We start from the raw sequence: 16,135 nt of genomic DNA, 5'->3' as shown, positions 1-16,135 counted from the left end.
GGTGCTTGCTTCTGGAAAAGGGAATACAAAATGGGTGGTGGAAGAAGGAAGTTCTAGATATCAGTTATGACCACTTGACCAGTTGCAGAAACAAGGACTGTAATTGCTATGAGGATTTCTTCCTTGTATGTGTGCATGAAATATTTTTGTTTTCTTCACTTTTAAAATATAAGATGTAAACAGGGCTAGTGCATTTTCGGTTGTACACTTGTTAGTTGTATCATGTTAGGTGCAACTATCACTTTATAATTGTCTTTATTTAGAGATGTGCCGAACTGCAAAGGGTGGACTGTGATAGTCAAGGTTGTGTGTCAACTTGGCTGTGCCTTGATTCTCAGTGGTTTGGAAATTATGATGTCATTTGGTAGCTATGTAATAACATAATCCTTTCCATGATGAAACCTGTTAGGAGAAACCAATCAGTTTAAAGGGAGTTTCCTTGGCTGTGTGGCCTACATTCAATAGAGGTGGATTTTCTGGCAAAGCTCATTGCTTCTTGCTTGCTCTGGATCTTGCAGCTGGCTCCTGTTCATCTTAACTCTGGTTCTTGGGACTTAAGCTAACAGTTTACCAGCCGATCTTGGGATTCATCAGCCTCTGCCGCCTGTGAATAAGAGGCATGCTCTCTGATCTGCCAATCTTGGGCTCACCAGCTCCTGCAGCTACGTGAGTCAGGAGCAGCCTCTAGCTTGACCCATGAACTTGGGACTTTCCAGCCTCTACAACTGCATGAGCCACTTCTTTGTTATAAATCTCTCTAAATATATTTATATGCTCCCCTGGTTTTGCTTCTCTACAGAACCCGGCCTAAGACATTTATACAGAATATAAAATGAATACCTGTTTGCCCACCTTCTCTTTTAACTTTACTGAAGGATAAGATACATCTGGAAAAGTGCACAAATCATAAATGTACAGCCAATGAATTATCACAAAATGAACATAGTTTTGTAAATACCATCCAGGCTAAGAAATAGAGCATCACCAGGATCTCCAACCCCTACCAACCTTGATTCTCCACCACTCCCCTCTCTCTCCTCCACCAAGGCATAAAAAGCTCCCCAGGTTATACTCATGGGCTGGATCATTGTCTTAATGTTTACTTTTGCACTTTCTTTCCCTCATAGACTTGTTGTTAATGGAAAAAAAAAAAAAAAAAAAAAACAACAACACTTAGGCCTGAGGATCACTAGTCTCTCTGACATAATAATATTAATAACTAACATTTTGAATGTTATATGTGTCTTACATCGCAGCAACAATTTTGAAACCATTGCTCATTCTATTGGAAGGAATTTGGCTTTATTTTTCTAAAACTAAATTAAAATTCTCTCTTGAACCCCCATGCCACCTGATGCCAGAAAATACATTCTTTCTATTCAGTTTCAACAGAAACCGTGAAGCAATAGATGGCAAGTGCTCTCCTATTCCATAATGAGATGTGAGATCACAATGCCAAGGGAAGAAAGATCGTTGCATTGGGAAGCCTAAGGCTGCTGGGGCAAAGGCTGGTGATTGTCTCCATTGGACCACTAGTGGGTGCTACTTACAGACCCAAGCGAGAGAGCTAGCCTGCTGGTCATCTTAAATGCTGTCCAATGAACAGTCTGAAGAGAGGAGGTAACCCCAACAGTGTATCGGGCTACCAGACTTCAAGGGGCTGAAGAGACATTAGCAGCCAGCCCAAGAGATGCTTTGATAGTGACTGCAAAAATGCCCATCAGAGAGTCAGCTCTGAGATGTTCAGTAGGGATCCAGGGGTAAAAGCACATTGCCTAATATTTCAAATTATCATTCCGTCACCATGATCTCATTTAATAATCACAACAAACCTATGCGATACATGCTATTATTATTATTCCTCTCTTGCTGTTGCTGTGTGCCGTCAAATCGATTCTGACTCATAGTGACCCAATAGGACAGAGTAGAACTGTCCCATAGAGTTGCCTAGGCTATAATCTTTACGGGAGCAGATCACCAGATCTTTTCTCAAGTGGAATGGCTGGTAGGTTTGAACCACTGACCTTTTGGTTAGCAGTAAGAGCTTAGCTATTGCACCTCCTGGGCTCCTTAGAGATGGGGAAACCGAGGCTCCAAGAGGTAAGGTAGCTTGCTACAGGGGACCACAGCTAGGAAATGAAAGAGGAGAACTCAAAGCCAACACTTTCTCCCACTGGAGCCCATTCTCTGAACATCAGACACTTTAGCCTCTAGGAATCCCTATCGTGGAGGCCTTGGCTGGTGCAAACGGTTAATGTTCTTAGCTGCTAGCTGACAAGTTGCGGGTTAGAATCCACCCAGAGGCACCTTGGGAGAAAGGCCTGGTGATATACTTCCAAAAATTCAGCCATTGACAACCTTATGGAGCACAGTTCTATTTTGACACACATGGGGTTGTCATGAGTCAGAGTCACCTCAATGGTGACTGGTTACTGGTTAATCCCTATGATAACTATAAGAGGGGACAGTGTATTGGTCTTTTTCTAATAAAGATAATTCTCGTTTTTGGGGGGGAGGGAGAGTAACCACATTGACTCAAACAGCTCCTACCTACTTCCTTAGCCTTTCTCCCCTGAATACTTTGCTTTAGCTACAGCCCAGTACAACCTGGCCTCTGCCAAAAACTTACTTTTAATTTTTAAAGATCTAGGTCAGTTATTCTTCTGAATATGTGAAAATAATCAGAGAGTTATTAAAAAAAAAACAAAAACAAAACTCTGCCACAGTTTCTTTTTGAAGAAGTAACATTTCCTATCTAGAAAATAATTCTGTGCTATCAAAGTAGGCTTTAAGGGTTTTTTAGCATAAAGAAAATTGCTTTGATGCCTCAATTCTCGTGAAGTTTAGCTCAGACCCAGAGGTGGACATTCCTTCTAGGCCAATGTCAGTACTGGAATTGCTCCTTGTCCTCCCTCCATTTGGCAGAACTTTTAAAGAGGAAGAAAGGTTTGAGTTTAAGAGTATTGAAGTAACTTCCTGTTATAATTTTTTTACGTTTTATCACTTGGAAGTTTGTACTTTCCTTCTAAATATGATGCAATTCCTCGGTTTTTTTTTTTTTTTATTTTAAAATGTGGTATTTTTAGGATTATACACCATACTGATCCCCTACCCACCCCCCGGTATCACAACGTTCTTTTTCAGAGGGGGAGAAATCCCTGCCATTTTCCTGCCTTCTGCTTCTATCTGCCATAGCAACAAACGGAGTAAGCCTAAGTGCACCCCCCAGGTCATCAACCCTGCCTTTGCTGGACAAGCAAACGAAGCCAATGGGTAACCTGTTTTTAGAAACACCTCCAATGGGAGGGAACGCACGACTGCTTTTTGTTGACTGTTGCACGGTGTTACTGCACACTCGCAATGTCTTTCCCTCTCTGTGTGCACTCTTATCTCGCTGTTCTATTTTTTCCCTCATTTGCGTTAACTCTTTCTTACCTTTTTATCAAGGTCTAGGCCTTCCTTCTCTTCTCAGAATTACTGGGAGACAAACGTTACTCTGTAAAGGGCCGGGATGGTGAGGTGAGTAGCCCCTGGGAACCCCGGTGCTCCGCAGCCATGTGGGGGAGGACAGAGGCGGATGTCATTTCTCATTTCACAGTGTGCGTATGTGGCTGCTGCCTTTCCACCCAGCTAAGCAAACACTCGAGATCCTTTAACTCCGGAACAGGCATTTCTGAGTCTGTTTGCAAACAGGACACTAGAGGGCTCCCAGAGGTTAAAAATAAGCAGAAAGTTACTTGAATGAAAACGGATTCTGTCGGGCATTTGTTTTTCTTCCGGAATTTAAAATTGAAGTTTATGTTTTAAACTATTACGAAAAGTATACAGTTTAAAGCTGCGTTATCAGTCGCCAGTTTATAAGTAACTGTTTTGCTTTGCAATCAGTAGTTTTCAAGGGAGCTTTTAAAGCTGCACTGAAACATTGGAGATGAGGAACACTCTTGGACCCTGAAATGTGTTCTGCTTAAATGCCTGAGCCTTTAAACAGTTCTTTGCATTGGAATCAGGGATCGCATTCTTCCTGGAGCCACGCATGGGACCAGCTGTGTAAGTAAGGTGACTTACGAGTTTCTTCTTTTTAATAATGTGAAAAAGTACAGCTAGAGATCACTTTATTTTCCGTCAGTTGAATTTGTTGGAAAGAAAAGGAATAATAAAAAAAAGTCCAATTTGTGTGCGTGTGTGTTTGGATAAATATAACTGCTTTCACAATGTATGGGCGTTTATGGTTTTACATTATACTAAATCTTAATGTAAGCTAATGGAACATATCGGGAAGAAAAATTTGTACCATTAGATTGAAAATATACTTCTGAATTTGGATGCTAATACTTGATACTTATGCCCACTTAGTTAATGCAAGACTATTAAAAATAAACGTGAGATAGATAGCTATAGGTTTTTTAAAACCATCTGTTACTTACTTGTAAGTTATTTTTGACTTTAAAAAGGAAAAGCCGGGTTGTTAAATTGTAATGTTTTTCCTTTAGAACCTAATTATATGACTAGCTACAAGTTAGAAAAAATATTCTTGGGTTTTCTGGATTTTTTTTATTTCACTATTTAGAACTGAATATCAAAATCTATACATCTACCTTGTTTCTTTTTTGAGGTTTGATTTTTTTTTTTTTTTTTAACATTTAGTGGTGATATTTGTGAAAGGAAAGGGTTACTTTTTTCTTCACTCTTGTGAAGGAACTGAGGTGGTTTGAGATTGTGACTCAGTTAACTCTGTTTCCATTCATTCCCAGAACAAGTCGCACTTCTCCTTGGGGAGGCTGATACGGTTTTAAAAGACTCGTCGATTTTAAAAGGTTTGTCGTGGCGAGTGTCAGAAACATTCCTAACTCCATCATTGACCCTACACCACTGGAGACCACTTAGACACCGCAGCGGATGCGACAGCTGAAGTCAGGAAAGCGTGCATCATGGCAGCAGGAGCCACGCGCAGGATTTAAACTCTGTTCAACATATGGATGCGGCGGAGAAATGACCTGTGCACACAACCCAGGGCAACTCATAAACTGGTTCGTCTGCTCCCTGTGCGTCCCACGGGTGTGTAAACTCTGGAGCAGCCGGCGCCCTAGGACCCGGAGGAACCTCCTGCTGGGCACTGCCTGTGCTATCTACCTGGGCTTCCTGGTGAGCCAGGTGGGGCGCGCGTCTCCCCAGCACGGACGGACACCTGAGAAGGGGCAGCACCAGAGGCGTGACGCCGCCGAGGCACCTTTCCCGGAGATACCCCTGGATGGTACCTTGGCCCCTCCTGAATCCCAGGGCAATGGGACCACTCTGCAGGCCAATGTGGTGTACATTACCTTACGCTCCAAGCGCAGCAAGCCCGCCAATATCCGCGGCACAGTGAAGCCGAAACGCAGGCAGAAACATGCAGTGGCATCTCGGGCCCCGGGACAGGAAGCTTTGGCAGGACCATCCCTTCAGCCGCAGGAAGTTGCAAAGGTAGCAGGTGCTGAAGCGCCTGGATATGCCTGGGGAGGAAACCTGGCCAAAGATGGGGAGCGACCCTGGAGGTTGGTGTGGGGTCCCGGAGTGCGAGCTGGAGGCCAAGACTTCCAGCTGCCCAAGACCAGGGAGAGCAACATCAGGATCTACAGCGAGAGCGCCCCCTCGTGGCTGAGCAAAGAAGACATCCGCAGAATGCGCCTGTTGGCGGACAGCGCGGTGGTGGACCTCCGGCGGGTGTCTTCTAACAGCGGTGCGCGTTTGCTGGTGCTGGGGAAGAGCCCTGCAGGCTCTGTGCCTCGCTGCGGCCCTAGTCCCTGTGGGCTGCTCAAGCAGCCTTTAGACATGAGTGAGGTGTTTGCCTTCCACCTGGATAGGATCCTGGGGCTCAACAGGACTCTGCCGTCGGTAAGCAGGACATCAGAGTTCATCCAAGGTAACAGATTCACACACTTTGTTATTTGCAGCTGTTGGGTATTGGGGTTGATTTTCTCTTGTCCCTCACTCTTATTCTAAATGATTTCTCCACCCACATTTCCCATTTGGGCAGCAGCAACGTGTCTTCCTATACTCTTGGCATTCATTATTTTCCCGGCTTTGGGAGGATATGAGAGTTCCAGAGAAATACTGTACTGGACATGCAAGAGTAAGCCCACACTGTGTAATCTCTGTTCCCTGCTTCCCTCACTACACTTCCCAGTGGCTTATTAAATCTCATTAAAGCCAATGGCAATTTACATGAATATGAGAGGAAGCCAGGATGGAGGCAAAGAACTTGCTGACAATCAGGCATATTATGGAATAAGTTACTATGGGAAGAAGTAGAATTTCATTCTTTGGGTGTTTTTAAAAGTACGGAGGAAGTGGGTTATCTTTCTTCAACAGATGAAATCTTTTTAAGATGTCTAGAGCCAGACCATGTTAGATCTGGTTCAACTCCTAGATTTTACAACATTTGTTGTTGTTGGTTCCCAGTTGCCCTCAAGTCTATTCCAACTCATGGGGACCCCAGGTGTGCAGAGTAGAATTGCTCCATAGAGTTTTCAAGGCTGTGATCTTTCAGAAGCAGATTGCCAGGCCTGTCTTCCAAGGTGCCTCTGGTTGGGTTTGACCGCCCAACTTTTGGTTAGTGGTCAAGTATTTAACCATTTGTGCCAGCCAGCTACTTCTTTACAATGTTTAACCCCTTTGTTTTACAAAGAAAGACAATGATGCAGGTACACGTTATGTGTTCAGTCTGTATACTAACTAACCATGTGGCGTCTGCAAGCCATGATTATGGTTTATTGACGCTTATTTCCAAGATTCTGTCTTCCTGGGTGATAAAATGTTTGGCAGGTTTTAGGGTCTGTAACAAGTCACTGCAGTTGAAGGCAAGAGGGCTGGTCTGTGGCCATACCCATGCCAAGTCCTCTGAATCCTGAGGTTATTCCAAGATTTGGATAGAAAAGAGAATGTGTCAGTAGCTTGTTCTTGAATGTGGAAGGATCCCAGCAGTTACCACTATGAATCCAGGCTGGCCCAAGAGGTTCAAAAGTCCCCAAAGGGATAATAAGCTCAAAGCGTACTCCCTTACTCCCTGGCTCCATAAAATTTAGCCATTTCAGCACGGTTCCCATGGGGCCTGGACACGAATTGGTTAAAACTCGTTGTAGTGAACAAGAACCAAACAGTATTTCCAGTGGTTTTAGGATTCAAATTTAGTCTTACAGTTGATACTCCTTGAAGTACCAACGACTTACTTAGAAAGATGTGGCATCCCTTGTGTATCCTGGTCCGTGTCCAGATACTTCAGACCCAAAGTTATGATTCGATGTCTCGAGTCCACAAGCAGTGAAGAAGCCTCTTAGACATTTGATCTAATGTTGGTAAAAAATAATCTTTATTAAGAGTTTGCTATTTCCTACATATAGTTCATGTATACACTGACTCCTATAATTCTCACTATCGTGCTGTGAGGAAGGTGCTATGTCTTAGGCTGGATTCTCTAGAGGAACTAAAACTAGTGAAATGTTTATATATAAATATATATCTATATATATTTATTTCAAGTAAATGGCTCACACAGTAGTGGAGGCTGACAAGTCTCAAATCTGTGGGTCAGGTGTCAGCTGGAGGCTTCTCCCGACTCACATGATTGCGGAGACTGATGAACCCAAATATGGCAGGTCAGATGGCAGGTTGCTGGCTCATATCCCAAGAACTGGAGGTCAGAGGATGACGAGCTGGATGCAAGATTGAGAGAGCATGAGCTTTGCAAGAATATCCATATATATTGGATGCAGGCCACACCCCCAAGGAAACTCCTCTTCCAACTGATTGGCCACTCACATTAGATCACAAAATGAGGGATGATTACATAATATCTGCCAAACCACCGAAAATCGTGGCCTAGCCAAGTTGGCACGTAACCTTAATCATCAAAGTCCACCCTTTGTCAATTTGGCACCTATACACATCTCCTTAAACCATACATAATCTCTAAATAAAGACAATTATGAAGTCATACTTGTGCCTAACATGATACAACTAACATATATACATCCAAAAATGTAATAGCCCTGTTTATATCCTATATTTTATGGTAAGTAATGAAATAAGAGAAGGAAGAAAACAAAGATATTTGCTGTACACACACACACATATAACAAAACGAAGAAGAAATACTAAAAACTATTACATTTCTGCAACTGGTCACATGGCTGTAGCTGGTATCTAGAACTACCTTCTTCTACCACCCATTTTGTATTTCCTTGGCCCTCAGTAAGCACCTCAGCTGGTTGTGGTTCTTTGCCAGGTAAGGTGTCCCAAACCTTCGTTCCTGAAGGGTCTGGGCCATTAGCAGTCATGCCGGAATTGGGTTGCTTAGTTTTCCATTGACTTTAATCACAGGGCATGGTAGTACTAAGAGATGCCCTAGAGGATCTCCTGCATTCCAGACATACTCTTCTTTACCTCTATTATGTAATATCAATCTGATTTCCCCTTGGTAATCAGGATCAGTCACATCAGGCAATACAGTAATTCCTTTCTTTGTCTGTTGATCCAGAAGCATGAGGACCCAAAGGGGCCAGGAGGCATTCTTAATTTCTAGTTCAATGGAAACAGTGTTGTATCTCCTTGTGAGAGCATTCTTCCCTTTGGAACTAAGACCTCTAGACTCACAAATCATAGGGTCATGGGCGCAGGAAGCAAAACTTTTGCGAGTGGGACACTACGGGTGATAGTGAGTGGTGTCAATCCCATTTCTATCCCTTGATTCCTGGACCCATGAATCCTGGCTATGAGGCAAATGACACCATGTATTGGACACTGGTTTAGAGCATATATAGCCTCCTGGAGACATTGCTCCAACCCTGCAAGGTATTGCCACCTAGCTGGCACTGTAATTGCATTTTTAGAAGGCCATTTCATCATTCTATCAAGGCAGTTGCTTCAGGATGACGGGGAACATGGTAAGACCAATGAATTCCATGAGCATGGGTCCACCGCCGCACTTCATTTGCTGGGATACCCTGATGGTGGATAAGGCATTCTGTAAGTTCCTGGATGATAGTTTTGGCAGAAGCATTGAGTGTAAGGAAGGCAAATCAGTGTCTCATCTAGAGTAAGTGTCTATCACAGTAAGAACAAAATGGTGCTCTTTCCATGATGGAAGCAATAGGACACAATCAACCTGCCACCAGGTTGTTGGTTGATCACCTAGAGGGATGGTGACATACTGGGGACTCGGTGTAGGTCTCTGCTGCTGGCAGATTGGGCACTCAGCAGTGGCTGTAGCCAAGTCGGCCTTGGTGAGTGGAAGTCCATGTTGCTGGGGCCATGCATAACCTCCATCCCTGCCACCATGGCCACTTTGTTCATGAGCTCATTAAGCAATGACAGGAGCAGCTGGGGAAAGAGGATGAGTGGTTTCCACAGTACGCTCATCCTATCCACTTGATTGTTAAAATCCTCCTCTGCTGAGGTCACACTTTGGTGAGCATTTACATGAGACACAAATGTCTTCACTTCTTTGGCCCATTCAGAGAGGTCTATCCACATACCTGTTCTCCATAAATCCTTGTCTCCAATTTTCCAGTCATGTTCCTTCCAAGTCCCTGACCATCCTGCTAAACCATTATCCACAGCCCATGTATCCATCAGCATACAGTTGCACATCTGGCCATTTCTCCTTCCAAGCAGAGTAAACAACCAGGTGCACTGCTCGAAGTTCTGCCCATTGGGAGGATTTCCCTTCACCACTGTCCTTCAGGGAGGTCCCAGAAAGGGGCTGTAGTGCTGTTATGTTCACTTTTGAATGGTGCCTGCATATCATGCGGAACCATCTGTAAACCAGGCACGAGTTTTCTCTTCTTCAGTCAAGTGATCATAAGGAACTCCCCATGAGGCCATAGGTGCAGACTGGGAGATGGAAGGTAATGTGACAGGAGTGGAGACCAGGGGCATTTGGGCCACTTTCTCATGCAACTTACTTGTTCCTGCAGGTCCTGCTCATGCCTGATCTCATATATGCCACTTCCATTTAATGATGGAGTACTGCTGTGCACGTCCAACTTTATGACTCTGTGGGTCAGACAACACTCAATTCATGATGGGCAGCTCAGGCCGCACCGTGACTTGGTGTCCCATGGTTAAATGTTCAGTCTCTACTAAGGCCCAGTAATAAGACAAAAGCACTTTCAAAAGGAGAGTAGTTATCTGCAGAGGATGGCAGGGCTTTGCTCCAAAATCCTAAGGGTCTGCACTGTGATTCACCAATAGGGGCCTGCCAAAGACTCTAAACAGCACCACTGGATCAGCAGTATCATATGGCCCAAGTGGCAGAGTGACTTGCAGCAGACTGAACCTATTGCAGAGCTTTCTCTTGTTCTGGGCCCCACTTGAAACTAGCAGCTTTTTGAGTCACTTGATAAGTATGCCAGAGTAGCACACCCAAATGACAGATATGTTGCCTCCAAAATCCAAAAAGGCCCACAAGGCTTTGTGACTCCTTTTTAGTTGTGGGTGAGGCCAGATATAACAACTTACCCTTTACTTTAGAAGGAATATCTCAATATGCCCCCTACCACTGGACACCTGGAAATTTCACTGAGGTGGGGGTGCCAGAATTTTTGTGAGATTAATTTCCCACACTGTAGCATGCAAATGTCTTAGCAATCAGTCTAGAGCCATTGATACTTCTTCCTTACTATGTTCAGTTGGCATAATGTCATAAATGTAATGGACCAGTGTGATGTCTTGTGGAATGGAAAGATGATCAAAGTTCCTGTGGACTAAATTATGACATAGCGCTGGAGAGTTGATACAGTTCTGAGGTAGGGAAGTGTGATGGTTAAGGTTGTGTGTCAACTTGGCTGGGCCATGATTCTCAGTGGTTTGATAGTTGTGTGATGGTGTGATCACTTCCATGATGAGATTTGATGTTATGTGATCACCTCCACGATGGGATCTGCTGTGAGTAGCCAATCAGTTGAAAGAGAGTTTCCTTGGGCGTGTGGCCTGCATTGAATATAAGTGGATATTCTGGCAAGGCTTGTGGGCTTTTGTTCATTCTGGATCCTGCAGCTGGCTCCTGTTCACCTGATCTCCAGTTCTTGGGACTTGAGCTAGCAGCTTACCTGTGGTCTTGCCTGCCAATCTTTGGGATTCATCGATCTTCACAGCCTGTGAGCAAGAGCCCTGCTCTCCTGCCTGCTGACCTTGTGTTTGCCAGCCCTGGTGGCTCCATGCATCAGGAGAAGCCTCTGTTCTGGCCCTTGGACTTGGAATGTTCCAACCTCTACAACCATGTGAGCCATTCTTTGATATAAATCTCTTCTTATATGTATATTTATACTGTTTACTGGTTTTGCTTCTCTAAAGAACCCAGCCTAAGACATTTGGTACCAAGAATGGTTCTAGGGAAACAAAACTGTAAGGATGAGATTTCTAAATTAGTTTTCAAATCTGGGTAGTCTTAAAGATGTTGATGACTCTGCTTCCAGTAGTAAACAGGGCACTGCTAAACCATGGAGGGAGGTGGCAATTCAAATAAGCAAAATATCACCGCCGATAGATCAGGTATTGGTAAAAGGTGAGGCTCTGGGTGATTGCATGTGTGATACCTTTTGATAATTTTATCAAAATGAGAAGTATAGGGAAGCTAGTTGGCTGGTCCTACTTTTGCTAGACAAACTGGTGAAAGAAAGAGATGCACTTAGGGCTTCAGAGTCAAAGCTCAAGTGCTGCATAAACGACCTCAAAGTTTCCACTTCTGCTTTGAAAGAAACCCTCATTTCTTGTAGTAACAGAGCTGATATTGCCAAAAACCAAACCCAGAGTCTTATTGTAAGAGTGGCTGAGTTACAATGTCAACTCAGCTGCCAACCTTGAGAGGTGTCTGAAGTTAAGGTGAGGGTATTGATTGGGAAGAAATGGAATCATGAAACTTGAGGTGGAGACATATGGGCAGATCATCAGGAAGCTGGAGACATTAAGCCCATAAATTCTGTCGAATCACTTCCGCCAACACAACCAGCCCTGTCACTACCATCTGAAGAGGTTACTCCATGTTTGTCTGCTAAACCAATCTTCCCAGTAAAACCATTAGCCCTTCCATGGCCGGCTAATGAGATTAGCCCAGCTACCTCTAAAGAGCCCTTGTCTGAGTCATTGCCTGGGGCATCACCTGAGGCAGATACTTTACAAGACAGTGCTGAATGTTTTCAAAACACTTCCCCACTACTAATTTTGGCTTCCAGACTTGTAACTAGACATGAGTTCCAGCGAGTCTCAAAAGGTGAAGGACAAAGTGTGACCCAGGAGGAGGTACACTACACTCCAAAAGAACTGCTTGACTTTTCTAATATGTACAAACAGAAACCTAGGGAATATGTGTGGGAATGGCTATTAAGGGCTTGGGATAATGGCGCAAGGACCATAAAGATGGATCAATGTGAGTTTATTGATATGGGTCCACTAAACACAGATTCTTGTTTCAATGTTTCAGCTTAAGAAGTTAGGAAAGGATCTAATAGTTCATTTGGTTGGGTTGCTGAAACGTGGATTACGTGGTGGCCTATGCTAAATCAAGTTAAATTACCAGACCTGCCTTGGTATACTGTAGAAGAAAGTATCCAAAGGCTTAGGGAAATTGACATGCTAGAGTGGATTTATCTGGTGAGACCCACAGACCCACACATGAAGTGCCCAGAGGACACACTTTTTAACACAATGGTGAGGAACAAGTTTGTGAAGGGAGCCCCAGCATCCTTGAAGACTGCTGTGATTACTATTTTGTGGAAATCAAATTTGACAGTGGAAACTTCCCCCAACTGAATTAAGACACCTAACTACAATGGGGCTGATTGGACCCCATGGTGATAGGGGTCAAGTGGCTGCACTCAATGGACAAAGACGAGGTGGGTGTGGTTACAGTAATGGACAGCAGTGTCAAAGCAATAATCAGAATAGTCTGACTCGTAGGGATTGATGACATTGGCTACTTAGTCATGGTGTCCCTAGGAGTGAAATAGATAGGAAATTTACTAAATATTTACTTTATCTGTACAAATGGATGAATTCTAGGTCAGGTGAACAGCAGTCTAACTTGAGTCACCAGAATAGAGAGTCATGGTCCCTCAATCAGTTCCCAGACTTTAGCAAGTTTAAAGACCCACAACCCCTTGAAAGAAGGGGAGGTTGGGTCCCTTTGAGGAAGGACTTAAATACACTGCCAAAAACTTATACTATTAATCTGTCTCCCAGCCTTTCTCAAAAGGATCTAAGGCCTTTTACAAAAGTGACTGATCATTGGGGAAAAGGAAGTAATCAGACTTTTCAGGGATGACTGGATACTGGCTCTGAACTGTTACTAATTCCAGGAGACCCAAAATGTCACTGTGGCCCATCAGTCAGAGCGGGGGCATATGGAAACCAGGTGGAGTCTTAGCTCATGTCTGTCTCACAGTAGGTCCAGTGGTTCTCCGAACCCATCCTGTAGTGATTTCCCCAGTTCCAGAATGCATAATTGGAATAGATATACTCAACCACTGGCAGAACCCCTACATTGAATCCCTGACAAATAGAGTAAGGGCTATTATGATATAAAACGCCAAGTGGAAGCCATTAGAACTGCCCCTACCTAAGAAAATAGTAAACAAAAAGCAATACCACATTCCTGGAGGGATTGCAGAGATTACTGCCACCATCAAGGACTTGAAGGATGAAGGGGTGGTAATTCCCACCACATCCCCATTCAACTCCCCTATTTGGTGTGTGCAAAGAAAAGATGGATCTTGGAAAATGACAGTAGATTATCAAAAACTTAACCAGGTGATGACTCCAATTGCATCTGCTCTTCTAGATGTAGTCTCATTGCTTGAGAAAATTAATATATTTCCTGGTACCTGGTATGCAGCTATTGATTTGGCTAATGCTTTTTTCTCCATACCTCTTTTGAAGGACCATCAGAAGTAGGTTGCCTTTAGCTGGCAAGGCCAACAATACACCTTCAGTTGCCTACCTCAGGGCTACACCAACTCTCCAGCCCTACGTCATACTTTATTCTGTGGGAATCTTGATTGCCTTTCCCTTCCACAAGATATCACACTGGTTCATTACATTGATGAAATTATGCTAATTGGACTTAGTAAGGAAGAAGTGTCAATGACTCTGGACTTATTGGTAAAACAGTTGCGTGCTGGAGGGTGGGAAATTAATCCCACAAAAATTCAGACACCTTCCACCTCAGTGAAATTTCTAGGGGTCCAGTGGTGTGGGGCATGTTAAGACAGTCCTTCTAAAGTGAAGGATAAGTTATTGCATCTGGCTCCTCCCACAGCCGAAAAGGAGGCAAAACACCTAGTGGGCCTCTTTGGATTTTGGAGACAACATATTCTCATTTGGGTGTGGTACTCTGGCATATTTATCAAATGACTCGAAAAGCTGCTAGTTTTGAGTGGGGCCCAGAACAAGAGAAGGCTCTGCAACAGGTTCAGCCTGCTGTGCAAGCTGCTTTGCCACTTGGGCCATATGATACTGCTGATCCAATGGTGCTTGACGGGTCAGTGGCAGCTAGAGATGCTGTTCAGAGTCTTTGGCAGGTCCCTATTGGTGAATCACAGCGCAAACCCTTAGGATTTTGGAGCAAAGCCCTGCCATCCTCTGCAGCTAACTACTCTCCTCTTGTGAAACAGCTTTTGGCTTGTTACTGGGCCTTAGTAGAGACTGAACACTTAACCATGGGCCACCAAGTGATCATGTAGCCTGAGCTACCCATTGTGAACTGGCCTGACCCACAGAGTCATAAAGTTGGATGTGCACAGCATCACTCCATCATTAAGTGGAAATGGCAGAGCAGGACCTGAAGGCACAAATAAGTTGCATGAGGAAGTGGCCCAAATGCCCATGGTCTCCACTCCTGTCACATTACCTTCCATCTCCCAGTCTGTACCTATGGCCTCATGGGGAGTTCCTTATGATCACTTGACTGAAGAAGAGAAAACTCATGCCTGGTTTACAGATGGTTCTGCATGATATGCAGGCACCACTCAAAAGTGAACATAACAGCACTACAGCCTCTTTCTGGGACCTCCCTGAAGGACAGTACTGAAAGGAAATCCTCCTGATGGGCCGAACTTCGAGCAGTGTACCTGGTTGTTCACTTTGCTTGGAAGGAGAAATGGCCAGATGTGCAACTGTATGCTGATGGATACATGGGCTGTGGATAATGGTTTAGCTGGATGGCCAGGGACTTGGAAGGAACATGATTGGAAAATTAGAGACAAAGATTTATGGAGAAGAGGTATGTGGATAGACCTCTCTGAATGGGCCAAAGAAGTGAAGATATTTGTGTCTCATGTAAATGCTCACCAAAGTGTGACCTCAGCAGAGAAGGATTTTAACAATCAAGTGGGTAGGATGACGCATACTGTGGAAACCACTGATCCTCTTTCCCAGCTGCTCCTGTCATTGCTTAATGGGCTCATGAACAAAGTGGCCATGGTGGCAGGGATGGAGGTTTGCATGGCCCCAGCAACATGGACTTCCACTAATAAAGGCTGACTTGGCTACAGCCTTTGCTGAGTGCCCAATCTGTCAGTAGAAGAGACCAACACCGAGTCCCCAGTATGTCACCATCCCTCTAGGTGATCAGCCAGCAACCTAGGGGCAAGTTGATTACCTTGGACCACTTCAAGCAGCTTTTTGTTCTTACTGGAATAGACACTTACTCTGGATATGGATTTGCCTTCCTTGCACGCAAGGCTTCTGCCAAAACTACCATCTGTGAACTTATAGAATGCCTTATACACTGTCATGGTATCCTGCACAGCATTGCCTCTATCAAGGGGCTCACTTAACAGCAAATGAAGTGCGGCAATGGGCTCATGCTCATGGAATTCACTGGTCTTACCATGTTCCTCATCATCCTGAAGCAGCTGGCTTGATAGAAAGATGGAATGGCCTTCTAAAGACACAATTATGGCACAGCTATGAGGCAATAGTTTGCAAGGTTGGGACAATGTTCTCCAGGAGGCTGTATATGCTCTAAACCAGTGTCAAATATGTGGTGCTATTTCTCCTATAGCCAGGAGTCATGGATCCAGGAATCAAGGAATGGAAATGGGAGTGGCAGCACTCACTATTACCCCTAGTGACCCACTAACAAGATTTTTGCTTCCTGTCCCTT

The 16,135-nt window shown here is 44.2% G+C and overlaps 1 protein-coding gene across 5 annotated transcripts in view; it reads left to right on the top strand.

Moving 5' to 3' along the window:
* The first annotated feature begins 3,374 nt into the window (after nt 1-3,374).
* Nucleotides 3,375-16,135, top strand: part of GASK1B (golgi associated kinase 1B) — a 63,487-nt gene continuing 50,726 nt past the window's right edge. Inside the window, exons 1-3 of one of the 5 annotated variants that reach the window (XM_023736606.1) lie at nt 3,375-3,519; nt 3,889-4,047; nt 4,752-5,899. In XM_023736606.1, coding sequence (XP_023592374.1) covers nt 4,897-5,899 — 1,003 coding nt within the window. In that variant the 5' untranslated portion in view covers nt 3,375-3,519; nt 3,889-4,047; nt 4,752-4,896. Of the gene's footprint in view, nt 4,057-4,751; nt 5,900-16,135 lie in introns of all 5 variants that reach the window. The other 4 variants (XM_023736604.1, XM_023736605.1, XM_004382038.2 and 1 more) reach the window with 4 other exon arrangements.

Source organism: Trichechus manatus, unplaced genomic scaffold, assembly GCF_000243295.1.
Source record: "Trichechus manatus latirostris isolate Lorelei unplaced genomic scaffold, TriManLat1.0 scaffold00089, whole genome shotgun sequence".
NCBI classification, from domain to species: domain Eukaryota; kingdom Metazoa; phylum Chordata; class Mammalia; order Sirenia; family Trichechidae; genus Trichechus; species Trichechus manatus.
The sequence above is the reverse complement of the archived record's forward strand: the minus strand, read 5'-3'. Positions and strand labels throughout refer to the sequence as shown.